The 25,761-nt window shown below is 39.7% G+C and overlaps 3 protein-coding genes across 5 annotated transcripts in view; 1 reads left to right on the top strand and 2 right to left on the bottom strand.

Moving 5' to 3' along the window:
• LOC107583071 (voltage-dependent P/Q-type calcium channel subunit alpha-1A-like) overlaps positions 1–4,852 on the bottom strand; it is a 66,261-nt gene extending 61,409 nt beyond the window's left edge. The window contains exon 1 of the mRNA XM_016269165.1: positions 3,081–4,852. Within this exon, the coding sequence (XP_016124651.1) occupies positions 3,081–3,352 (272 nt within the window). The 5' untranslated portion in view covers positions 3,353–4,852. The remainder of the gene's footprint in view (positions 1–3,080) is intronic.
• Positions 4,853–15,304: 10,452 nt separating this feature from the next.
• Positions 15,305–17,474, top strand: alkbh7 (alkB homolog 7). The gene is made up of 4 exons (XM_016269011.1): positions 15,305–15,674; positions 16,434–16,607; positions 16,710–16,834; positions 16,970–17,474. The coding sequence occupies exons 1-4, from the start codon at positions 15,393–15,395 to the stop codon at positions 17,088–17,090; spliced, it is 702 nt and encodes a 233-aa protein (XP_016124497.1). The 5' UTR covers positions 15,305–15,392; the 3' UTR covers positions 17,091–17,474.
• A 790-nt stretch (positions 17,475–18,264) lies between these two features.
• gtf2f1 (general transcription factor IIF, polypeptide 1) overlaps positions 18,265–25,761 on the bottom strand; it is a 15,172-nt gene continuing 7,675 nt past the window's right edge. For 2 of the 3 annotated variants that reach the window (XM_016268993.1, XM_016268992.1), the window contains 9 exons: positions 24,773–24,943; positions 24,443–24,648; positions 24,219–24,372; positions 24,041–24,099; positions 23,792–23,923; positions 23,330–23,403; positions 23,055–23,196; positions 22,184–22,316; positions 18,265–18,975 (listed from right to left, as the gene is read on the bottom strand). In XM_016268993.1, the coding sequence (XP_016124479.1) occupies positions 18,771–18,975; positions 22,184–22,316; positions 23,055–23,196; positions 23,330–23,403; positions 23,792–23,923; positions 24,041–24,099; positions 24,219–24,372; positions 24,443–24,648; positions 24,773–24,943 (1,276 nt within the window). In that variant the 3' untranslated portion in view covers positions 18,265–18,770. The remainder of the gene's footprint in view (positions 18,976–22,183; positions 22,317–23,054; positions 23,197–23,329; positions 23,404–23,791; positions 23,924–24,040; positions 24,100–24,218; positions 24,373–24,442; positions 24,649–24,772; positions 24,944–25,761) is intronic. The other variant, XM_016268994.1, reaches the window with a different exon arrangement.

Raw genomic sequence — 25,761 nt, 5'->3', positions numbered from 1 at the left:
CGACTTCTTTAAAAAACATAAAAAATATTACTGTTCAAAAACTTTTGACTGGTAGTGTATGTATATATCACACTCATATCACATCTAGTTGTTTTGAATAAGAATAAAACGTCATGTCCGACAATATCGTGTCTATTTGAATTTAAATCTAGATGTATTCACATTGGCCCATGGAAACCTCTATGAACACACTTGACTTGGCAAAAAAAAATCGCGAATTTACATTTGATTAAATTTACATTTTATTAAAAAGTGTTTTCGTATTCTACACTCATGGCGCGCACACACATTAGGATAGGTTAGATGCCTGCCTCTGCGAGTCCCTATCAAGCACTTTACCGATTCAACTACTCTCCTCTCCCTGCCTGGCTCTTTGGCCAGCATCACTCACCGCAGAGCAAACCTGTTCTTGATAAATCTGCTGTGAAAATGTGGGGAAAGCCGATGAGGAAGAAGTTGAAGTGAAGCGATCTTTAGGCGGAGCAAAGTACTTCATCACTCCGTCTATAGCGCATTGTGATCGGATGGTTTACTCTGTCAATACAGGAGACAATCCAATGGGCCACTGGCTGCTCGCTGTCCCTGCGTCATGGTCCTTGACAAAAAAAATAAATAAAATAAAAAAAACTTCTGTCAGCCCCTTAAGTGCGTCGGCCCACCGGGAACATGTCCGGTATGCCCGATTACCAGTCCAGCCCTGGGTTCATGACTGAACTGAGCATATATTTAAGGTCCCTTCGGATAGATGTGCATACTTATCTGCACTCCACATAGTCTGCAGTTTCATAGTCGTCAATGAAACTAAAATGAGAAAACACAGCTATAAGGTTACATTCCATTTACAGTGCAAAGAGAGACGGCCCATAAATGTAGAGAAGCTGAGACGATTTATGGATCACAAATGTATTTTTAGACTTTCATTAGGTAAAAGAAAGGATGTAATGTTTGGCAACCATACATTGAGTTTACAATTTCATCTAATCTACATGTGACTCACTACTACGTACTTCTGCAATTCATAAATTCTTATTCAGATACATCTGTACTATACAAATCACAGTCAACTAAAACTACTGAAAAAGCTGCTATACTGTGGGTATCTAAAAAACACTTCTGTTAAGGACCTCAGATCACAAGGCCTCATTACATGTTTACGTGAGATAAATCAGAAGAATGAGGTTTATAGAAAGAGTGGCTTTCAGGCCTAGTGCAAGGTTAAAGGTCACTGAAAGCTCTGGCAGATCAAAATACAGTTTCAAAAGGGGGTTGTGCACATTTAATGATTTTAAATCCTAAGAGGTCTATTAGAAAAGGAGGGGAGTGAACTTTTTCTGGAGTCTGATTTTTTTCTGTAGCTAGCCCTAAAGATTTGTTTATATAAAACACTAATGTTTATTGGGTTGTTCCGCCATTATACTGATCAGGTATCAGGCATCCAATCTTTTTTATCAATAAGGTGGAAAGTCTTTAGTGGAAGCTTCAGTGAACTGTCAAAAGCCAAGTTAAAAATATATACATGATTTAATGGATCTGCTCAATGGATGCACGTGATTTTTCATTTTCAAAAATAAATATGCATTTAAAAACAATATAAAACTGGTGTACTAAAAAACCCAGTACCTATTTCCAGATGAATGGGTTTCATGAAAATACACATGATAATTTACACCTACATACACATCAAGCATTCCTAAAATGCAACAGTTTTTATACAACAGTGCCTTACTATATAGTAGACGAAAACAAATATGTTAAATGAGTAGTATGTCCTAATTTGCAGTATTCATAAAACACTAGGCATAAAATTATATCCATTTGATAGGCACTTTACTTTCCCATAAACCCATGTGAGAAAAGTTGTTATAATACTAAATGGCACTGAACATGCGGCTGATACCATAGGCCACATGTCAATACCACACACAAATGCATACTTATAAAACGTAATTTATTAAGACTCAAAAAGTAAATTCTTCATCAAATACAGTACATAGGCCTACTCTAAACTGTACGTGATTTTGGAAGTAGCGGAGTGGAGCAGCCTACTCCAACATAGCCTACTCCAATCCAGATTAGCTTTCAGTCTGTGTGCTGCTTGATTTTTTAAACTATTCACGAGTTTATTACATTTCATTACATATAATAGGATTTATCAAATATTAAGCATATTTGGTGTGCTGTCTTGAAGTAGGGCTTCGAGCTCAGAATATAGCCTGAACCCAGAGAACTTCATCCCCAGTATGGGATGAGAATAGTTTAAGAGTGAGGCATTGGGGTTGCTAATTAATTGATCGACTAGACAAGCTCCACCTGTGCTGCATTGGTTGATTATCTGATCTTGCTCTTCCCGAACCTTTTTAATAAAACATCATTTTGTGTTGCTATAAACCAGAGATGACTAGCCAATTGCCTAAAATGCAAGTTCCTGGTTGTCATGTTTACTAAGCTGATGTATAAAAAAAACAATATCACGCTGTGTCAAACACCAGCACTGTTGTTATTACCTGCTGCGGCCTTGTGATACTGCTTTAACAATTTCCAATTCTCTCCATACAAAACCCCATTTGTCTTTAAACACGTGGCTCAATAGGTGCGCTATGAAAAATGCAAGTACACATATACACCCAGTATTCTCCAGGAGCTCTTAGAATATGGGAAATGGTGGCTTACCCCTCCCCTCACCTCCCCTCCCCTCTTCACCATCGCTTTCTCTCGAATGAGACCGAGCTGAGAGACTGCACATGCTGACATCAGCAAGCCCGTTACCGTCACACAGCACCGCTCACCTCGCGCCCTTACCGTGCGTAACACACCGAACACACACACCCACCCCAGAAATAGACTCGATTAATTTTGCCACCGAAATAACTTGACAAATAAACACCTAGAAATATTCTAATGAAACGTCCGCGAACAAATCATGCGCTCGCTCGTGTTTTTCTTCAGCTATCATTAAACCAGCGGCAATGTGATTCGTGTTTTAAGACATTTTCAGGTGATCTTACACATGCCACACTCAAGCGCACTATACCTGCAACCGGAGGCCCCAGGGTACTCACTGAGGGGGTTTAAAAGGATATGGCCATTCGGTGATCTTTTTGGCGTATTTTCTCACGAAGTTGTCCTCACTGAAGATGAACAGAGATCGGTTGACAGTGAAGCAGTTTTGCCGCACCGGTATAGGGTTGTACAGGGCCATAGTTCTGGCTCGCTGGGCCATTGACTGCTTGTACACTCTCGGTTGACCACCCGGCGGGCCGCCCTGCCTGCTGCCGCCGCGGCCGGGTCCCCCTTGAGCGTGTCCCGGTCCTCCGCCATACCTGGACGGCACCTCATCTCCGAACCGAGCCATTCTATAGACACCAAATGCCAGTCTTCACGAAGCAGGAAAAAAGGGGGCGAATATTCAACGCGACCACACCACATTACATCCCATCTGCTTCAAAACTTAATACGTGTATAACTGGAGTACACATTTGTCTTCATGGCTTTTATATGCGATGTTACGCTCCAGGAGCTTGATGGTTAGATTTTAAGCAAACTAAAAAGAAAACGAACAAAAAAAACAACAACAAAAACAAACAAACAAAAAAAATCGAACAAAAAAAGCGCGCCTTATATTTTGTAGTTCACAGGTTCGTTGCCCACTTCAACACACAAAATGGTCCATCATCACCTCATTTTATGTCCACAATCAACATATTTCCACGGCCATGCAATTCTTGGCTAAATCTCTCGTTTTCTGTGGCTCCATCCTCATATTTTCCAGAACTGTCTCTCATCCGCGCTTTTCCTTGGAAATTCAGGTTGCAATTATCATAGCTACAATCATTTATACGATCTAGGTGTGATGGCTAACCAAGTGAACAAAAATGGAAACATTTAAAACAATCATCCGAGTTCAGTTTTGATGATTACAGTATCCATATCTATTTAAAACGGGGAAAAAATAGGATAAAAATGATTAATTATTTATTTCGCAACATCCGCAATATTTGGCACGGTGTAGCTATAATCTGCCTTCGGTCACCTCGCGCTCACGTTTACTCGCATGTATTTGCATCTCAGCTACGGAGAGATGTGCGATATCTGATGTTAATTCCGTTTCCCTCTTCTTCACGACACAGGTAATTATTCGGATGCAATAACAGGTCTCACAAGTATCGATTGTTTGTTTGTTTTTTGCTCACTGGTAAGGTGTCATCCTTTTCGCCAGAGCTATCACTGGCATTTCAGTGCAAAAGAACCAATCCAACCGTCATAAAATCCAATGAAGGGACACACCGTGACAGAAAGTAGAAGCATCAGTCGCGAGGGGACTACGGCGACATCTCCGGGTTCCCATTGCCGCTTGTGTTCCCCTGCACTGGGCTCTGGGCCGCGTAGGATCTGTTCATCTTCCCCGAGTGTGAGGGCAATCCGTTCGTGAGAACACTCGGATCCCTCTATTCCTTATTTCTGCCAATGTTGAGCTGTCTGTTAGCCTCGTTACTCTCCGTCAAGCGCCCCTGAAGAAAAAAAGAGGGGGAGGAGGCAGTTGAGGGCGAGTGTGGGGTGGGGGCTCGCAGGATATCAGCTTGTGAAACACAAGCCGAACGAAATTAGCTCCGATCAGCTGGCAAGCTAAGCTATAATGAGCCACTGATCAATTCAGCGCTCTGGCCAGTTCTTCTTGCAGCACATGACGCACGGCGCACGCACCCCACTGATTAATTTATTCTTCTGACTCCGGTCTGTACCTGAACCGACTGTTGAGTCTCCACCGAATGCGTTCTCAGCCTCAGCTCACCTGCCTTTGCCGCATGAAAATACCGTCGGCTTGTTTTTACGACACGGAGGGGTTGTGCAGTTTTTGAGATAACGGAACGTAACAAGCTGACAGCGCGTTGTCAGGTTATGGACTGTTTGTGCCAGTGGTGGGGATGTGAGCGCTGGGAGACAGCTGCGCATTCAAACGCGCGTCTCTCGGGAACGGCTCCGCTTTGCTAGGGCACGTAGGGCGAGGACCGACAGGCTATTCTTAGACGCAGACATTTCGGAATTAATAGACGGAGATTTCCCATCAGTACAGCTGACAACTCTCCCTCTCCTCCATCCCACCCATTTTTTCAACAATAGTGAAAAAAATGCTTGTTAAATTTACGGTACAGAAAAAATGGCACCTGTGAAATTTAAGCTACCTTACAGAAAAGTGCCGTAAGAATACAGTAATGTTACAAGCATCAAGCATACGGGTATGGCATTTTGGTGGCTGTATTTTGTTTAGTTCAAACTGTAGGTCTATGTGGTTCACGCATGGAATTGGGAAGTGGAAATGCACCAAAAATTGTACATTGTAAAAAAAACAAAAATAAACCTTCCATTTTAAATTTAAAACACACACACACACACTGCAAGTTGCTAACAAATTTACAGTGCAGACTTTTACATATAATTAATCGCCAACCATTTAATATAGACTATACATTGAGCACGGTCATGACAATGTGTTTAAATAGTATGTGAAATCAGTGGCGGCTCGTCGGGGGAGGCAGGGGAGGCAGGGGTGAGGTGAAAATGGGAGGAGGACGATTTAATGTCAATAAAATTCACAATTCATTTCAGTTCATGTCTCAGAATGTGTATTTTTTTTGTTTGTAATTTCACAGTTGTAATACCATAACGTGAAAGCGCCGCTTTTCTATCGCGAATGTGCCGAATCTGCTGATGATAGAGAAGGGGAGGGGGAGGCCGAGGGAGAGCTGAGCTCTCGTGCCTCCGTTGGTTAAAAAAATTAGCCAATCACCATCGAGTGTTCACTTTCAGCGCTGAGGAGTGTTGAGAAAAGAAACCTCGTAAGGGGAGGCTAGCCTCCTTCTGATATCAACCAATCATCATAGAGATGTAAATTACGTGATTTTAGTTTGAACATCTGCCGCTGTGCTGATAATGTACCAAGTACTTATGATGAGTAGCGATATTCAATATTTGATTGCCAACAGATTTACCAAGCTGTCATTCAAACAGTATATATACAGATTTAGGGAAAACAGCCTAAGCTGGATATAGGCTATAGCAGTCGGCTTAATTAAATGGCGCAACAGGCAGCTCTCTTTTAACACTGACTTTTAAGAAGGGATGGATGTTTGCTTCGAGTGATAGGCCAGGTAAGTGAAATTATATAATCTTGCTGTATGTCGTTTTCTTTACGTTTTCTGACTAAAAGCAACCAAAAAGCCATTTTAAAGTGGTTAAGCAAATAATAATAATAGTAATAATACTAATAATAATAATCGGCAGGGATCCCAGACCAATACAATTAGTGTGCCTCCTCTATTTTAAAACCCACGAGCCGCCACTGTGTGAAATACAAACAGAAAATCGTGCTATTGATACGCAGAAATCGACTTTGGCGTGCATATGATACGCACGTGTTTGACGTGCAAATAATAGCAGTTGTCGCGTGCATATGATAAGCAATTTGTTGGCGTGCATTTAATAGGCAGTTTTCGCGTACACCTGATCAGCATCTACCCCACAACCCTAATCCTACCCATTACGTATCACATGCACGTCAAAGTCCATTTCTGGGTATAAACTGTGCGCCAAATTTAAACATTAACTCTTGCTTTTGATACGCACTTTCATTAGATCGGGTTAATACATTAGCCATGTGGCCATGTGATGTGTTAGAAAAACGGGTTTGAGAGTGAATTAAGCAAGAGCAATATGCTTTAGGACACGGTTGTTTTGCCGCGAGAGGCAAAAATCAATAGACCCGCGCGACCTTAACAGTGCCCACCTATCCGATATCACAGGAAGCAGTAAGCAGAGGAGGATATACAGTACTGGTCCTCCTAATGCCCCATCCCAACGTCTAAAACAAGTGGACACCGTCGTGGTACGGCGGACAGTGCCTCTCTCCCATGTGTAGTTTTTATCAGTTATACCCCTGCTTGCCCACCTTACTGCTAAAAACTCCTGTTTAAGTCTGTGATTATAAATCTATAATAAAGTGATATTGCAGCTAAATATTTACCTTTAAAGCACCGCAGCGTAGTTGCTATGATTACTTCCGAAGACGTACGCGAAATCTGTTCGAAAGCGTTTATTTTGCGCAAGGTAAAAATAAGCGTTCTGAGTGAGCAATTTATAATATAACTTTTGTTGTTAACACAATTGAAACGTAAATAATAGCCTAAATCTATTACAACTAAATCTGTTTGGCATTTGTGCTATTTAAACCACCCTCAGCCTTTGGTTTGGGCGGTTGCATTAATGAAACCTCACCCCCCCCAAACAAAGTTTGATCTGTAAACTCAGTTAGGCAAGAGCACCGTTCTAATGACAGCCGCGAAGGCAGCTGTCCATGGTTCTGAAACACTGCACATAGCCGTGGATCTAAATTAAAAATATAATATACCAAAATTAAATATAAAACAAATAATGATAAACAAAATATAAACATGTAACAGCTACAATGTAAACATCTTTCAGAACATGCAGAGCATTTGCTTCATGTAAAGGCAGTTTGGTTTCTACATTAACATAAACTTATATTCCAATCAAATACCAATTCCAAACAAAAGTCGTGGTGTATTCGCAACAATTTCTTACCCTAATTTTATTAAGTAATTACGACTAATACCAGCCAAGTATTAGACTACAGTTACTGTTGAAGATCAATGTGTGGACAGATTATATCCTGCTTACATGCAATGTGCTGGTTATATGATTTGTAGAATTATCTTTCAATTATTCCAAGTGACCAAACTTGAGAACTGGTGAGTCAGAGCTCTAAACTGTGGCCTAAATTCATTAATCAAACTATGAACAGAGGGGGAAAAAAACTAAACATGCAAATTAAATGCTATATAAAGAATACATATCCACAGTAAAGTAATCGAACACCCACAAAAACACAAAACAACCCGAGACTCATTATCTTTGGAAATCAAAACTGCCAATTTAGTGACTGTCCTACACGGTCTAGCAGCTCCTACCCCATAAAACCCTGATCAAGACAAATCCTGCTCATCATCCTGACAGCTGCCTCTGTACAAGAATTTTGCACAGCTGTGATATTACATTGCTAAAAGACATTTAAAACATCCACACATTTTAGACAACACAAATGAAGGGCTTTGCTTGGCACTATTGGGACCAGCGAACATTTTTTGGCCATTTAGAAGATAATGAATGTATAAAGAGTGTATATGTTCATCTAATTAAGTTATTCTTGTGTTACCACTAATCTTCTTAATGAAGAGTTTCTGTATATTGTGCATGTTTACGTATTGATTATGAATGCAGTCTCAGTGGTGGGGCTGTATGCTGTGATGTGTGCTGTAGTCCTGTTGTGTCAGCCTTGTCACACAGTTGGGGTTCACAAGGCGATTGCTTTTGAATGCCAGAGCCTCTCTCCTGCTGCCAAGCAGAAACACCCCTCCCTTAGTGCATTATTAAAGCATGCCACACTAATCTAACACAGCAGCACACAGAAAGCACACAGCCAGCCAAAGAAAGAGAGAAGTCAATAAGATGTCTCACTATACTGCTCTACAAAGGCAAAATGAGCTGCACATTTTGCCAAAATTGAATTGAGTAAATTCCGGTCTCTTAGACTGTAATTTGTCCTGTGACAGACGAGTTTGCCTCAGCTATGCTCAGATTCAGAGAAAACGTGGTGTGAGAATTGTCATCAAATCAATCAAAAGTCAATCAAGTGCTCAGTGTGCCCATAAAAGTGTCACATGTAAATCTCGCAAAACAAAGGCAAAAGCATAATGCATCAGTTTGCATGTGTGCATTCAGTGACTGCATATAATGGTGATAAGGAGATGGTACAAATGTGAACATATGCACACAGGGCCGATCAAGAATTCTGAAGTAATACTGCTGTGTATTTGCAGCAGAAGCTAAACTCAGTGACTCATAAAATTGAATAATTCATAAACAGCATGTATACCAGGTTCTCTGCTCCTTATTTAACCTTATCTTCCAGATATAAATCCTACTGGTCAGTGGAAAGGGTCGTATCGCAATATATAACCTCGGTATGTTAGTGTGTCAGATGCAATAAACATGCACTAGAGAAAAAAAGAGAGTTGAACACACGATTGCTTTGTGTGTTTATGGGCTTCTTTAGAGGCTCATTTATGCTAAATATTTTATACAATTAAAATGAAAACACAAATAATATACACTTTTTGGCACAGGTAAGAGACAAAGATGAATATGTAGCTGTGATACGGAGACTGTGTATGAGAGCGTAAAGTGGGCCATCGTCCTCTGAGCGGAGTGTTTTATTTGGGGAAGAGCCTGATGTAGGTACAATACATTTTTAAACAGTGTAGAATTATTAAAAGCCCCAATGCCTGACAAAACATCCATTCAACTCTCTTCAGTGCTCCTAACCCTTCTACTAACATATAGACAGTCTCATTAACTGCACCAATAGGAGATTAGCAAACGGACCATTTCTGGATAAACATGTTAACATAACGTTTTCACAATCTGTCAGGAACTATTGTGCAATTAATGTGTCACTGTTGCATGAAATATATAGTAAAAACCATAAAATGATCAAAAAAGCCAGTAATAGACAGAAATTTTGAATGTCTTTGTTGATCTGTTTACAGCACTTGAACATTGACTCAAAGTGCTTGTAAACTGTAGGTAGTAAGTAGGCCAGCATCTTCACAAAGGGACAGAACAGTCATCACAATATGCTTTCACTCATCTGTTATACTTTCTTTTCGCTCTGCTTCCCTAACTTGATTCCCAAGCTCAGTGCCTCTTTTCCGCTCAAATCCAAGCATTTCTGCTACATCTGTAATCCCCATCAACTTAAAGAGATAGTTCACCCAAAAATTCTTGTTCCAATCTATATTACTTTAATTCTTGTGTGGATCTTCTGAGAAATTTTGTTGTGTTTTTTGCTGCTGCAAGATTAATCTTTAATGAGCCGAAAACACATGTCACACCTCTGTTCATCAATTTGCACTGGCTACCAGTAGCTGCTCGCATTAAATTCAAGGCATTAATGTTTGCCTACAAAACCACCACTGGCTCTGCACTCATTTACCTAAATTCATTACTTCAGAGTTATGTGCCCTCTAGAAGCTTGCATTCTGCAAGTGAACGGCATATTATTGTGCCATCTCAAAGAGGCTTCTACATTAACTGTTCCCTCCTGGTGGAATGACCTGCCCAAATCAATCCGAGCAGCTGGCCATCTTCAAGAAACGACTAAAAACACATCTGTTCCACCTTTATTTGACCCTCTAACTCTAACACTTTCTATTCTATTTTAATTCTACTTTATCTATATTTATCTTTTTTTATTCTTTATTTAAAAAAACAACAAAAAACAAAAACTAGCTTTCTATTTTTTCTATTCTATCTACTTGTTTTTCTTTGTGTGTGTGTGTGTGTGTGTGTATAATATATATACACCTTGCTACGTGTACTGCGTTAGGCTAACCGAGACTTGTCATTTGCACTTATATATTGTTGCTCTTTTGTTAGTTTTGACTGCTTTTATTGTCCTCATTTGTAAGTCGCTTTGGATAAAAGCGTCTGCTAAATGACTAAATGTAAATGTAAATGTGTTTTTTGTGTCCATATACAAAGTCAATGCAACTCTCTCTGCGCCCTCTCCATGCCTTGTACTTCTCCAGGAAATCAAAGTCATTTATGAGCCTGTATTTACATTAAAATCAATTGAGCAATATATAGTCACTTGACAAACAGTCTGAGTCTTAGAGGCTTAAACGATTTCCTGTGTTCTTTAGATCAGCTGGTGTCAGTCATGAAGCCCATTGAGAAAATGCTCTTGCAGGATGACAGGATTGGAGGGTGGCCAGACTGACCTCTCAGGAAGTGAGATAAATATGTAGCTGTGTTTGTCTGCATGTGTATGTATATGTAAATGTTCAGCTGTAGTGTTGATTTATTCTTGTGAATTGACCATTCTTTAGCCCCGCTTTAAGAATGTTGCTGACAATCGTCTCTAGGTTACGTATGTAACCATGGTTCCCCGAGGGAACGAGACGCTGCGTCGAGTCGCTTTGGGAACGCCCTTGCGTGACCGCGTTCTGAAGCACGTGTCAAATCCGTCCAATGGAGCAGCGAGACGTCACGAGCAGGGTGACGTAAGCACCAGAAAGCATAAAGGCACATCCGGCCGGGCGCAAACCAGCTTCGATGAAGTAGCGCCTGCAGGGATGCAGGGAGTATGGCAAAGAGACGCAGCGTCTCGTTCCCTCGGGGAACCATGGTTACATACGTAACCTAGAGACGTTCCCCTTCAGGAACTCGAGCTGCGTCGAGTCGCTTTGGGAACGAGAATACCAACTGCGCCATACTACCAAGTCCCTGCCTGTGTGTGTGTCCTATGAGCACATCACGAAGAGAGAACTTGGGAACCTGGGGTAGAAGCCAGGTCTAGGTTGTAAAAGCAGACAAAAGTGTGCGGAGAGGACCAGCCCGCCGCAGCACAAATGTCCTGCAAGGCCACACCCAAGCTGAAAGCCTTGGAGGCCGCCATACTCCTGGTCGAGTGCGCTCTAACCCCCATAGGTGAGGGGAGGCCAGAGGACTCGTAGGCTAGTGAGATGGCCTCGACCACCCACCTACCCGTAGTCTGCTTGATCGCCAGAAATCCCTTCTTTGGCGGACCAAAACAAACAAAAAGCTGATCTGCCTTACGCGACGGGGCAACTCTGTGTGCGTAAGCGTCCAGTGCTCGAACTGGACAGAGCAGATTACGCCTTTCTTGGCCTACTTCCTGGTATGGAGGAGGACAGAATGCCTTAAGTACTATGGGCCCTGGTGAAGAAGTGGGCACCTTAGGGACATACCCGGCCCTCGGGTAAAGGAATGCCCTAACCATGCCTGGAGCGAACTCCAAGCATGAAACAGAGAGTGCCTGAAGATCCCCGATCCTTTTTAGTGAAGAAATAGCGAGGAGAAAGATGGTCTTGAGCCTGAGCAACTTGACCGAACTTCTTCTATAGGTTCAAAGGGGGCATTGCATGAGCCCTCCAGAACCACAGCCAGGTCCCATGAGGGCACCTCGGTGCGCTGTACTGGCCTCAGCCTCAGAGTGCCACGGAGGAAACGAGTGGCAAGTGGGTGTCTTCCCAATGATTGACCACCCAGAAGGGCGTGGTAAGCAGCTAAGGCCGCCACGTATACCTTCAGAGTGGAGGGAGATAACCCTGCGGAGAATCGCTCCTGCAGAAACTCCAGAACTGTACCAATTGGGCAGTTGACTGGGTCCTGCAGTCACTGTCCGCACCATGAAGCGAAAAGTTTCCACTTCAAGGCATACTGTTTCCTAGTGGCGGGAGCTCTGGACTGGAGTACAGCCTCAACAACCTCAGTTGAGAGACCAGATGCTAGGAGCTGTGCCCCCTCAGGGGCCATGCCCACAGCTTCCATAACTCCGCCGATTGATGTAGGAGACCACCGATGTGTTGTCTGTGCGGACAAACGCCTGATGCCCCCTTAGGTCTGGAATGTTCAGCTGTAGTGTTGATTTATTCTTGTGAATTGACCATTCTTTAGCCCCGCCTTAAGAATGTTGCTGACAATCAGAGGCTTCATGCCCATTCAAAGAGATTTTTGATTCAAGTGGATTTTAAATGCAGCTTCCAAAAGACAAAAAAATAGCTGAATAATTATTTTCTATATTTAATACAATCACACCAGCGTGATTAGAATGTTCAGCCGTCATATCATAAGCTGCTAAATCTGCGTTCACTGGCTGGCGCTGAGTCAGACGCGTTTTTACAGCACTGCGCATTAACCAATCACACACAACGCTGTTAAACTTATGAATGCAATGGCCAATCAGAGGAGTTCAGATGAGTCATCGCTAAAATGCTGGTGTTTTGTTCACTCGCTCGCTGTCTAAATACCTCTTTCTGGCGAATTCTCTCGTTAGAAACAACAAAGTGCAGATGTGTGTATAAATAAGTAAGATATTCATTTCACAGTGTAAACAGCTTCAGTGATTTTAATGGGAGTTTTTGAGAGTGCTTGAACTCTAGGCTGTCAGTGAAAATGTTCTTTGATAATGTAAATGTTCTTTGCTCTCTTTCAGTCCAATGAAAGTGTTATGATAAGTAGCCTAACTTACAATGTTTTTATCCACATTAACTTTCAATGTTAAATTCACATTAAATATAAAGTCAGTCGTATTAAAACTATGTTATAGCATGACACCCATATCTGTTACTTAAGTAAACAGACAGGTTTTTATGCATATACATAGTAATAGACTACATTATTAGGCTACTTTGACCATCGCCCACTATAGATCAACTAACATAGGTGAGAATCCAGATATTTCATGATATAGTTAATGCGTTTGGGAATGTTTTGAATAAAAAGGAAAATGAATAAATAAAACATATGAACATAAGTGCTATTGTGGCTGCTGTGTGTCACATGACCACCCCCCTCAAAAATAACGAGTGCATGACGCCCCTGCTGACAATTATACCTTAGAACGTCTGCTGTCTACCATTTTTTCCGAAAATATTTAGCTTTTTTCAAATGTACATCTATGGAGGTTCTGTTTGTTTGGTAAGTTTAAATACCAAATTACCAAAAATATGGTAAAGCATTGTTTCCCTTGTGTTAACAATTGCGTTCCCTAATGCTATCAATTGTAATTAGAGTTGCAAAATGGTGGAAAAGTTCCAGAAAATTTCCAAAACTTTCCATAAATTTTGGAAATTTTCTGAAACTTTTGGAAAGTTTCCAAAAAATTTTCCACCCCTTTGCAATCCTAATTTTAATTGCTTTCAAATTAGGCTTTTTTGGTCAATTATAATTTGCAGTCTCCGCTGTTTTAAATTATGTTTTTACTAAATTTCACAATTTCTTTTAAAAATAGCAGATACAACACTTTTCAACTACATGATTTATTTAAGCCAATATAACAATAATACCTTTTTACCACTTCATGAGCACATTTTACTGAATATTACGCTGTTCAAAGAATGTCCAGTTCATTTCTATAGGATGTTTTGTAAAGCTGGTTTGGGTTAGCAAGAGCCACCAAAGGGACGAGGCTTAGCAAAGGATAAATTATATTTTCAGAGCGATCAAATGTAAAACTGATTTAAATGGGTCGCATCTGAAGTTGCCTCTAAAAGTGATTTAAAGTTTGTAAAGAACTTAAATAGAATTTCCTCTCTAATATGTAGAAAATTCTGAGCTAATGTGTAATGTAAACCAGTACATATCTGCAACAAAAACAGGAATAAACTATTCTGAGGCTATGCTCTGAGTTATTTCAGGCTTTGCAATCTTCTAATCTTTGCTGTATTGGCTACAGTGTGGATATATTGCACATTCCCCAGAGCCATGTAGCAGCACTCAATGTCTTACTGCCTGTAAATCTCACTTACTTACAGACTGTTTACTGCCCTCTTACTGCCACAAACAGCACTGCCTGACCATTACAATTACAAATAATTACCATCATTACAGTCTTGCAGGCTAATTGATGAGAGAAACCAGTCAATTTGGTTTGTTTGTGTGTGTGTGTGTGTGTGTGTGTGTGTGTGTGGAGAGAGAGAGACAGAGACATCTAACAGTGACATAATAGTCTGAAAAAAAAGCACAGTCATTGGAGATTGGGTTTGAATTGTATTGTCACAAGTCTGGATTATAATATATAACACAGAAATACTGAATAGCCAGCAGGTGGAGGGGAGCGAGAGCTATTTCACATTTAACAAAAACATGCCGATAGAAATTGAGGTTGGTTACTTTATAGATTTAAAACGTGAACTTTCAGCCAAGGGGCAAAATAGGAAGAGACAGAAAAAATCTGTTATTAAGCGTGCTTATGTTAGGAGGAAATCAAAAAAGGATGCGTTTGCCCCCAGAAATAAAGTTTTTTATTTTTCTCTTCATCTATCACAGCAAGCAATAGTCATGTGGTGCTCTCTAGTGTTGAAAAGCGGAATTGCAATTACATATAATTTATCATCACTAGAGTAGAAGAATGTCGTCTTTACTCACTGGAAACAACAGAGGGCAAATTAAACTCGTTTGCGTGTATTTGTAGCTGAATGCATCGCCGTTTGCGAAATAAATAACACCGTTCTAAAGTTAAACTATTTTTAACTCATTTAAAACATTTTCTTGTAAACTGCAGCTGAATTTTGCATCTTTATTTCATCACCATTGCTGCTTGCACTCACAATTTCCCATAAATTGTATTTTGTCGTTGAAAACTGAATATAACGCTAGACCACTGCTACGTTGTCCCAATACTTCAAGTCCCAGAAATCTTAGCGAGTTCAAAATGGCGCCCAGTCAATGACAGTAGTGACACTAGTACGCTGAATACTGTGGATATTTAAGTGCCATCGTATGTCCTCGACAGAATGACACTACTAATTAGAGTATCGAAACAAGTACAGAGGAAATCTTTCCAAAATCCCTTATTGTATAGGCTTTTATCGGAGAGCTCGGCTTTACGGAAAGGCCCCGAGAGCAAAGAGGAGTGTAAATGGTTGCACGGATCGTCTCAGGAAATTTTATCCGTAGTGCGTGGGCATGTTGAAGTTAGACAGTGTTTCATCAGCGAGGAAGAGGAGAATGCCCTTTTCAAAGAAGTAGAGACAGGACTTAGAAAAAAGCGATATGAGTTTGACCACTGGGACGATGTAAGTACTATTGAGAAGTGTGTAAACACTGCCATCCAGCGTCATTTCATACCCGTTGTTTGTGATTGCTACTCTCAACGTTTTTATGGTTGTAGCTTATGTGTAGTGTACTGGAGTAGTTCCAACCTACCTGTACTTTCCAAGTGAACCCAAGACTTTCTTGAAAACGTTCCCACTATAAGTGAAATAGGTGTGCTGATTAATAATACCTTTTATAAGAGAAAGCGGTGAATAAAGAATTTGAGTTAGCCAATCAGAAATCTAGCAGGTGGCTCTCTTCCAATCCCATGAGTTTTGGGCGGGGCTACTTTGTCGGAACAACCAAAGAGAGGGAAGTGTTTGGGAAACCTGCTTGGAAACAGTCGTTTTATCGTCGTTGGTGCAGCTCATTCCGTTGAAAAACAAAACAAACAAACAAAAAATATCATAATAAAGCTTAATAAAATAGACACAGTTTATTACGTTTTATGACTAAGTGGGTTTGGGTTTCATGTGTCCCACTACACATGAACCTAAAGTAAAACTAAAATAATTTCCATTGAAATTAAAGATCCACCTTTCTACAGTCTAGGTCTTGACCTCAATTGTTCTCCACTTGTTAATAAAAACCAAGATTGTTGTTATAACTAAATAAGGTTGTAAACATGTTTCTAGGGCATTTTATTTGTAAAATTCCTACTGTTAATTATTGGCCATTGGCTATTAATTACCTTCGCCCCATTTTCCAGTTCTTTGGTACATTTCTCTTTCACCACTCAGGCTATTCACGGCTACAGAGAAACAGAGCGCCTGCAGTGGGGAGTTATGTGTGAAAGTATCTTAAGGCGGGTGAGAGCAGTTGCATTTCCTGAAGGCAGTCCACTGCTTGGGCCAATTCATGTTCTGGACCTGGACAAAGAGGGCTATATCAAACCCCATATTGACAGTGTGAAGGTCTGCCTCTCAGTTATTTGTACAATATTGATGTTCTCCACACTTAACACTGTTATTTGTACATAATTAATGTTCTCTGTGCTTGCTGTTCTCTCTTGCCAGTTCTGTGGAAGCACTATTGCAGGGCTGAGCCTGTTGTCCGATAGTGTTATGCGAATAGTCCCAGAAAACAAATCCACAGATTGGGTGGACTTGCTTCTGAGTCGGCGCTCACTTTATATATTAAGGTATATACCCAGCATTTTTTTTTTTTGATCTCTCACAAAACTGGCAGAAGACTATTTTGGTTTCCACAAAATGTGAACATCTATTTTAGATGACATTCAAAATTTGAATTGTAAAACACGTGTTCATATCAACAGGGATGATGCTCGATTTAAATTCACCCATGAAATCCTGAAAGATGAAGAATCCTTTTTCTCAGGACAGAAGGTTCCACGTCATCGCCGCATCTCTGTCATCTGTCGAAACCTGCCTGTTTAAAAGAACTGGACTGACCTTGGCACTTGTCTTGGAAATGCTGTGGCTTTTTCATACCACCTTTGACTAGAGTTGTTCATCTTTCAGATACTCACACACACGGGTAGCTAAAAATGTATAAATCAGATGCATTTTCCTAGAATAACCACAAAGAAACAACTGCTGGGAAACAATTTTTAACATTAGGATAACATTCACCTCACTGAAATGTTGTCCAAATACCTGTATTGGATAAATGAAGGGAAAAGATTGATTGATACAATGTATAATGTAAATTAAGTCAGGGAAAAGGATTAAGACAGTGATTGGAACTGCTTCTTATTTACAATGTCTATTAATAAATATTTTTTGCTATCCACTATTGTGGCTTTCTTCTCAAACAATACATTACTGATGTAAGGTCAAAAATTATCAAAGACTACTGCTTTCCTGTCCCAAACCTATCTTCAGTAACAAAAGGGCCATTTGGCATTCCTGAAGGCACAGAGGTGCTGATAGTGATCAAGGCCTGTAGGCCAACATGTGTATACATCGGGGGTCTGCTAATTGTCACACCTTTTGCCCAGTGGGTGAAGTTATAATCTGCTGATTGGTCAGTTTGAATGTCTCACATTTGGTTTTTAGTCACATGGTCAAGGAAGGGATAAAAGAGGACTGTAACTGTTGCTCTGTCTCTTTTCTTTGTTCCCTCTTTTCTTTGTTGGAGCTCTTCTTGGGTCTCTGCCCTCTCTCCCTCTTTTTCTTCCTCTCTCGATCTCTTTCTCTCAGGTAATATTTTACATGTTGGGTACAATTAACTATGCTTTACCATCCTTCATCTATTTTGTAACCAATTCAAGTGTAACCATAACAAAATATTATTAAACCATTTCAATTATTATTTATCTGCTAACTAGACTTGATTCAAGGTTAATATTAAAGTGCTACCTATTGCAATACAATAGTCACACAATAGCAACGCTCTCCCATATATGTAGCTATTCTAACTGCGCTTATTTCCGTCGTTGGTATAAGTGGCAGTGGGTGGTAATAGACTAGAAATGTACAGTTTTATACCATCGTGCTGATAACGTTTCTTTAGTCATTCGGCAATCCTACAGCCTGAACCACCGTAGAGAAACCATCCTTTCACTGATGCATACAATATGAAATTTAAACAAATTAACAAACACTGTTATTTATTTAGGAACAAATTTAATGTACTACCAAAGGAGAAATCTGCAAAAGTTTTACTTTTTACAGCCAGTTTAAAAAAAAAAACACAGCAAACAAATGTGATAAGAAATTAATGTGTAATAAAAGCCACAGATGCAATTGTATTCTCTGGGTAAGGACCCTCTCAAAATTCAGCAGGTTTTCATGAAAAATCATTGTGTTGATATTACCCAGCTTCTCTCTGTTATTCAACTTGTCATTAACAGGCATAAATGTGGAATTTGCAAACATCTTTCCTGTATCCGTTACAATATACAAAAACCTACTCCATTGCTTGCTTCTCAGTTTTCGGTCTCATCTGAAACTCGATTAACAGCACTTAAATACTACTGTTAATAAATGCTGAATAGTTGAAAGCAAAATGACAAATTTCAGATCAAGTTGGTAGCCTTGACCCAAAAGAGCTGTATTGTTAAAGGAGAGGCTGCTGGTGATGGGCGCTCAGTTCCACTCTCTCCTCAGCTGTGCTCACTCAGTGAGGTAGAAGTGCATCTTGTCATTGATGTTCTTCCTCTCTGGGTTGAGCCTCTTCAAGATCTGGGCGAGCACGTTGACCGTCTGCTCACTGCTGAGGCCTGTGCGCTTAGTCTGGAACTTCTTCAGCAGGTCTTTAGTGGTCATGGGCTTCCTGATGAGATACCTGCGCACGGCATCCTCCGTCAGCAGCACATCACTAAAGGGGAGATGTTATACATGCTTGAAATAAGCGAGACATAATGCAGTTTGTGACTGTGGCAATGCTTGATGGGATAAAATGTGGTGAAGAATTGTGATGTTTTGAGACATTTGTCATAAACTCTGCATTATGGGTCTAATACACACAGTGTCATAGTGTTACTGGATACAGTTCTGCAGTGCTTCCCACAGGTTTGAAATATACTTGCGGTGGTAGCCGGGTGGAAAATCCTATTACCCACGGCCAAAAATGGTCTACTACATGTGACAAATAACAAATAATGTGGGATTTTTAACAATATTTGTATTTATTGAAATTAAATTAAATTACATAGGCTACTATTACATTTAATAACATACTCATATTATGCATTGTGCAAAATTACAGCATGTAAATGGTAGAATTCTCCTTGCTTTGTCATGTAGTGTCTCTCTCAGTGAATGGGACACAGATTTTACTGATACTAGTAAAATCTATTTATTGAATAATGTGTCAAATAATGTTCTTTGACTTTTCTTCCTGTGGGGAAGCATCCCAGCCAGAAACTACAATAGTTTCCTATGAATTAAATGGAAATTAAATTAAATACCATTTATTGTGCAACCAATAACGCCCAGAAAAGAAAAACGTGACTTTTTATTAAAAGCAAGCCCGAAAAACACCGGGACTCTTATTTTTAAATGTCTACAATGCGGCCTGGTCCTTCAGATGAGAGATCAAATATGCATTCTTACAATCGTCTAAAACATATTATATAAAGGTCTCATAAAGTAGACATTGTCATAATTCAACGAGTTCATAAGCAATCGCTTACCATAAATGTGCGCTATTCATTGATTGAGAGTCACTTTGAAGCAGTCTGAACTAGCGCTGTTGCCTGAACCTGTTGAACAACGTGCAGCGCTCTTTTTAAATGAAATCATAGCCTTTTGAAGTTTAATAATCAATAGGCTCAGGCTGTATCGCAATTTATGTTTTTCCATCCTCAAATATAAGACGTCTTAAAATAATCATTAAGATGTTTGTTTTACCATTTCATGTATTGAAGACTTTATGAAATTAAATTTAAGAAAACTCGCCCTGAGGGATTTTGCTTTATTCGCACGAGTGCTCCTAAATACATTTTACAGTTCGCACACATCTATTTTTAGTTACAAATACGAGTGAAGCGCCCACAACTGTCTATGGGCTTACATTTCTGCCATAATTCTGCGCGCGAAAGATCATATTTTGAGAGCACAAAAGTGCATTTTGCACGCGCGCGATCTGAGTTTGTGGAGAAAATTTTCGTTTTGCAAAGAAAAAAGTCTTTCGAGCGCATGGAAATCACTTTTGCATTTAAAATACGTTTTTGGATGTGTGCAGACCTTCTCTTTTGCGCGTGCAACGTTTCACTAGCTTGCTCACCTGATGCCCCCCCCCTCTGTGCTCGCAAAATGCCAACAGCTCGCGTGCGCAACACAACCCAGCCTTACAATGTGCCATAATTCCAGCCAATCAGAGACCGAGGCTGCTAAATTCTGATTGGCTGCCTTGACAACCAGTCACAACATTTCTTGCATTACCTCGACAGCAGAAGAGGACAAATACAGTGCATGCATAATTATTATGCAAGTTGATATTCTGATTATATTTTTTTCCAAGCACATTTGACCAATTCCAAACGACATCAATCTTAACAACTACTATTAATCTTATTTAATAATTTATAATTGATATATAATTATTCATGAAGGCTGAAGTGAAAAATGTCTTATATTCAGGTGTGCATAATTAAGCAGATTTTTTTTTTACAGATAAAATGAGCCAAAAAAGAGATTTAACTCTTAAAATTTATTAAATGCCCATGAGAAATAAATATTCAAAACTAATACAATACTAGAAATTGCAAAGTGAATGCATAACCATTGGACAGCAAAATGCTCAGTGGGTCAGCAGGGCAGTCAAAAACATGTGGAGAAGAAAAGATTCATGTTAACTGCAAAATAATTAGGAATTAAGGTGAAGAATTAGGTGTGAAATCACCAGGAACCATTTAGTCTCCAGCGCCACCATTTTCCAGAACTGCAATCTACCTGCATTCTCCAGAAGTACAAGCTGTCAGGTTCTCAGAGACTTGGGTTAAGTATAGAATCCTAAAAAATAACCCCTACTTAATAAGAATCACATACTGAAGTGTAGTAAAATGCTTGAATATATATATATATGCTTTATAGACAGATAAGTTGAGAAGGACCAGCACCACATCCTCTTGTACCACTGTTTGAAGAATTTATCTTCCGGAATCTGGCAGTAAGTTTTGGGAGTTCATTTTTAGTCCATCTCGAGATTTTATCTGTAGAAGATAACCTGCTTAATGAATATAAAGCGTTTTTCACTTCCAGCCTTCATGAACAATAATATATAGATTATAAGTGATTAAATACAAGATTAATAGTAGTTATAATTATTGGTAAAATGTGCTTGGAAAACAATATAATCAGCATGCACTGTATTTGTCCCCTTCCGCTGTCGAGGTAATGCAAGAAATGTTGTGACTGGTTGTCAAGGCAGCCAATCAGAATTTAGCAGCCAGGGGGGGGGCATCAGGTGAGCAAGCTAGTGAAACGTTGCACGCGCAAAAGAGAAGGTCTGCACACATCCAAAAACGTATTTTAAATGCAAAATTGATTTCCATGCGCTCGAAAGACTTTTTTCTTTGCGAAACGAAAATTTTCTCCACAAATTTAGATCGCGCGCGTGCAAAATGCACTTTTGTGCGCTCAAAATATGATCTTTCGCACGCAGAATTATGGCAGAAATGTAAGCCCATACACTGTCTTGCCCTGTCTTTGGCTCTGCAGCGCACGAGGGAATGTCAGCGGGAGGAAACAGTTCTCGCGCACACAGAACGAGCAGATACAAAACGTAGGGCAAGGGGAGATATTCCACTAGTTAATCGATCGCGAATGTTTTCATTATTTTGGGTGGATAAAAAAAAAACTATAAGAGGATAAAAATAATAAAAGCAAAAATGCCCGCCCAAGTAAAGTCTATGTGGGGGAAACGCTGGTACTGTATGGTTTAATGCAAGTTTAACTGGGTCCTCCTTCTCTCAGGGGATAGAGGAAATCAGCTGAAAGCTGGAGAAAAGACCCAGGACACAGAGATAGGGAGAAGAAATGGAGAGCTGAGGGTTTAGATAATGTTTAAGAAAAAAAAGCACCTGGCACTGGGGGTGGATTTCCCTGACGCTGGTTGGGGTGTGCTCTTCCCTGAAGAGCTCTGAGGGCTGGGCTCCATCTTTAATCTCTTCGCAGCTGGAGTCTCTGAGCTGAGCACAGTTGTCTGCCGCTTACCTGAGACAGAGGAGCAGATACATGAAGTTAAAACTTTACCTAACCCTTAGCAGTGAAGAGAAACAGAGGCAAGATGAGATACTAGTCAGATAATACAAGCAATGTCACGGCTTATTACAAAAATTCTCTCATCATCTACTCACCCTCATGCCATCCTAGATGTATATGACTTTCTTTAGATAAACACAAACAAATATTTTTTTTTAGACAAATAATTCATCTCCGAGTCCATATAATAAAAGTGTATGGGACTCCCAAAATTGATGATTCAAAATAAATAAACATAACAGCCCCCTGTACCAACTGAGTCATATGCATTACCCTGTTCACTTTGTTTGGTTTTTAAAGCTTCAACTTTGGAGGTCCCGTACACCTTGCATTATATGAACTCTATGGATTATTTTTCTAAAAATCTTTGTGTTCATCTGAAGAGAGAGTCATACACATCTGTGACAGCATGAGGGTGTGTAAATGAGAGAATTTTCATTTTTGGCTGGAATATCCCTTTACCTGACAAAAGTTTGATCAATTAAAAAAAAAATATATATATAAGAAAAAAAAAACATTAATATGCTCCTAAACCCACTTTCTGTAATCTATTTTCTTGCCACAACATCATGCAGTAATTTTAATTTTTTTCTCTGCAAATATGTATGCTATTAAATCAAGCAAGTAATAGCCTTGCAGTTTGTGCAATTCATTTTATCTTTTTAATTAGCTGAGTTTCATGGAGTGTACCTTGCTCTAGTTTGTTGGCAGCGGCACGGAGAGTGTTGGAAGTGGCAGCGCTGTCGATAGAAGGTGTGCCAGGTCGACTTCCTGTCCTTGAACTACCTGCTGAGCCACGACCACCCCCTCGCTTAGGAGGAGTGCGCTTCTTCTGTGAGAGGGGAGACAACAAGAGAGCACTGTACCATATACACATGAAACAACATCAGAATCTTCTCTCTCATACTCTCTCCCAAACACACACGTGCGCACACACACACACACACACAAATATAAACCATTACCACCATAAACAGTGCTGAAGCTGCCTCTCCTTCAATATCACTGTCCTCGGAGCTGTCGGATTCGCCACTGCTGTCTGAAACGACATACACAATGATTTTTACAAAATGGGAAAAAATAAATATAAAAATATAGAGATTGTCAACATTATGGAGGATTTTGGAAGATTAGCACTAAAAAAATTACAAAGCATTTATCAATATATTAATTATAAAAGTTAAAAGTTGCATTTAAAATAATTCAATACATTATTTTACTGTTACATTTAACTACAATTATGAAGTGTATTTTTATACGAAATAATTAGTAAAGGTTTCATATAAAAAGTTTTTATTTTTAAATGAACTGATAATTAATTCCTTCATTTTATTTTTATGTTTAGTGGTATGCCTACTAGTATCCAATAAACATGACTAACTCTTTCAAATACAAAGAAAAAAAATCCAAAATTAGACTGCCTTTACCTTTCTTTTTCTTCTTTTCCACCTGCACCGGTGTCTTCTTTCCATCTTCTTCCTCTTCTTCCTCCTTGCCATCTTCTTCATTCTTGTTTTCTTCCTCACTCTCTTCCTCACTCTCAGACATTTCATCAATTCCTGAAAAAAGCCACTGGAGCTTCATGGAGTCGTCTCAAATCAAACATCAGAATTAAATGAAGTACACTCCTGTAGAAAGGCAAAAACAAACAAAAAAACACTTTCAGAGTCACTAACCTTTAGGGACATCCTCTCCCTTATTGGGCTTCGTCTTCTCTGGCTCTTCTTCTTCAGAACTGGAGCAAAGAAAGAATGATTATGACTAGACTGCAATAACCATGAAGAGAGACTTTGTATAAAGGGCTATTAATATTTGGCAAAAGTAACAGTACATAAAGATTTGTGTAGTAGTCACCTGCTCTCATCAGACATGTAGTCCACCTCCAACCCCTCAAAGTCACCATCATCACTATCCTCGAACCCTTCCAGGTCGCTGCCCTTTTTCTTCTTCTTCTTTCCCTTGCCTTTGGGGCCTTTGTCCTTTTTAGCTTTTGACTTGGCTTCATCATCTGCATTGAAAGAAGGCATTTTGGTAAGAAAGCCCTACATTTGACACTCGTTCTCAGAGCCGTTGCTCACCATCTCCATTGCTGCCATCACTCTCGTCGCTGCTCATTTCCAAATCGTCCTCAAGGTCATGTATGCGCAGGTCTCCTCCCCTGCCTCCCTTCTTCTTCTTTTTCTTCCCCCCTTTCTCTCCTTCCTCCTCATCATCCTCTCCTCGCTCCTGTCCTCTGAGGCGTCGCTGAAGCATGATACTGAAGTGATTCACCACGTTGTTTCTCCTATGTGGAAAAATAAGTAGATGTGGTGTCTGAGCTTTAGACGCGTTTACAATTATTTGACACTGGCCGCTCAGGAGAGCCATCAGAGCTGTTCTCATGAATGCAACACTCAACCTGCCCTCACCTGCCCCACTCTTCCTCTGCCTCCTCTGCTGTGAGCGTGCGGTGTTTGGCCTGAGGTGTGAAGTTGTACCAGGCATGAACGGGAAACGCCTCAAAGGCCCCATCAGCACACTGTGTGAAGATGTAGTAGGAAGCGTTCTCTGAGACTCCACCTTTTTTCAGACCCTTGAATCTGAGTGATAAAGAGGAACAATAGGGCAGTGTTTTAATGAGGTGTTGTCCTGATAAAAGGCATGGAACATAAACTCAACACTCAACAAAATGCTGACGGCAATTAATAATCATCTCTTAAATCACAATTTAAACTGGTCTTACTGCAGGGCTGAATAAAATCAGTTTTATTTTCTGTGTTGATATGTCCATTTAAACTGTTAATGAAATTTGAATCATCAAAATGGCTGTCTAATCAATTGAATTCATAAAACGTTTAATTTATTAAGACTGTAACAGTAATAGTGCCCTGATTTTTTTTCTGGATTCTGTGTTTTATCATTTAATACAAATATATCAAAAAAGGCAGTAATCAATGAATGCATAAAACGATTTTGATTTAGCGATTCGATTCACAATTTTTTTTAACAAAATTAGATTTAAGACAAATTATAAATTAAATGTGTCCTTTTATTATTGCTTAGACAAAATACTGTACGTTTCTTTGTGAAATTGAAATATAACACCATAATAATATAGCATTTGCATATTATTGCTCTTTTGTTGGTTTTGATTGCTTCTATTGTCCTCATTTATTAGTCGCCTTGGATAAAAGCATTTGCTAAATAACAAAATTTTAATTTAATGTAAATGTAAAAAACAAAACTAAATTTAAAATTTAAAACAAGCCCCAAATCAAATAAATAAGTAACACAAATAAAATAAATCTCTTCATATAAACAAACTAAGTCTTCGTCTGTGCTCTTTCCTTTTAAAATTAGAGGCAACCACTGCATTTTAATCAGGATCCAAACAAAGATGCTGCATACATGCAACATG

Source organism: Sinocyclocheilus grahami, unplaced genomic scaffold (genome assembly GCF_001515645.1).
Source record: "Sinocyclocheilus grahami isolate Dianchi unplaced genomic scaffold, SAMN03320097.WGS_v1.1 scaffold49.1, whole genome shotgun sequence".
Classification (NCBI taxonomy): domain Eukaryota; kingdom Metazoa; phylum Chordata; class Actinopteri; order Cypriniformes; family Cyprinidae; genus Sinocyclocheilus; species Sinocyclocheilus grahami.
The sequence above is the reverse complement of the archived record's forward strand: the minus strand, read 5'-3'. Positions and strand labels throughout refer to the sequence as shown.

Excerpts from the sequence above, each read along its gene's own strand:
- alkbh7 (XM_016269011.1), top strand. The coding sequence starts at position 15,393 with ATGACACTACTAATTAGAGTATCGAAACAAGTACAGAGGAAATCTTTC. Across the intron at positions 15,675-16,433 it reads AGTTTGACCACTGGGACGAT|GCTATTCACGGCTACAGAGA; the intron begins GTAAGTACTATT and ends TTCACCACTCAG. Across the intron at positions 16,608-16,709 it reads CCCATATTGACAGTGTGAAG|TTCTGTGGAAGCACTATTGC; the intron begins GTCTGCCTCTCA and ends CTCTCTTGCCAG.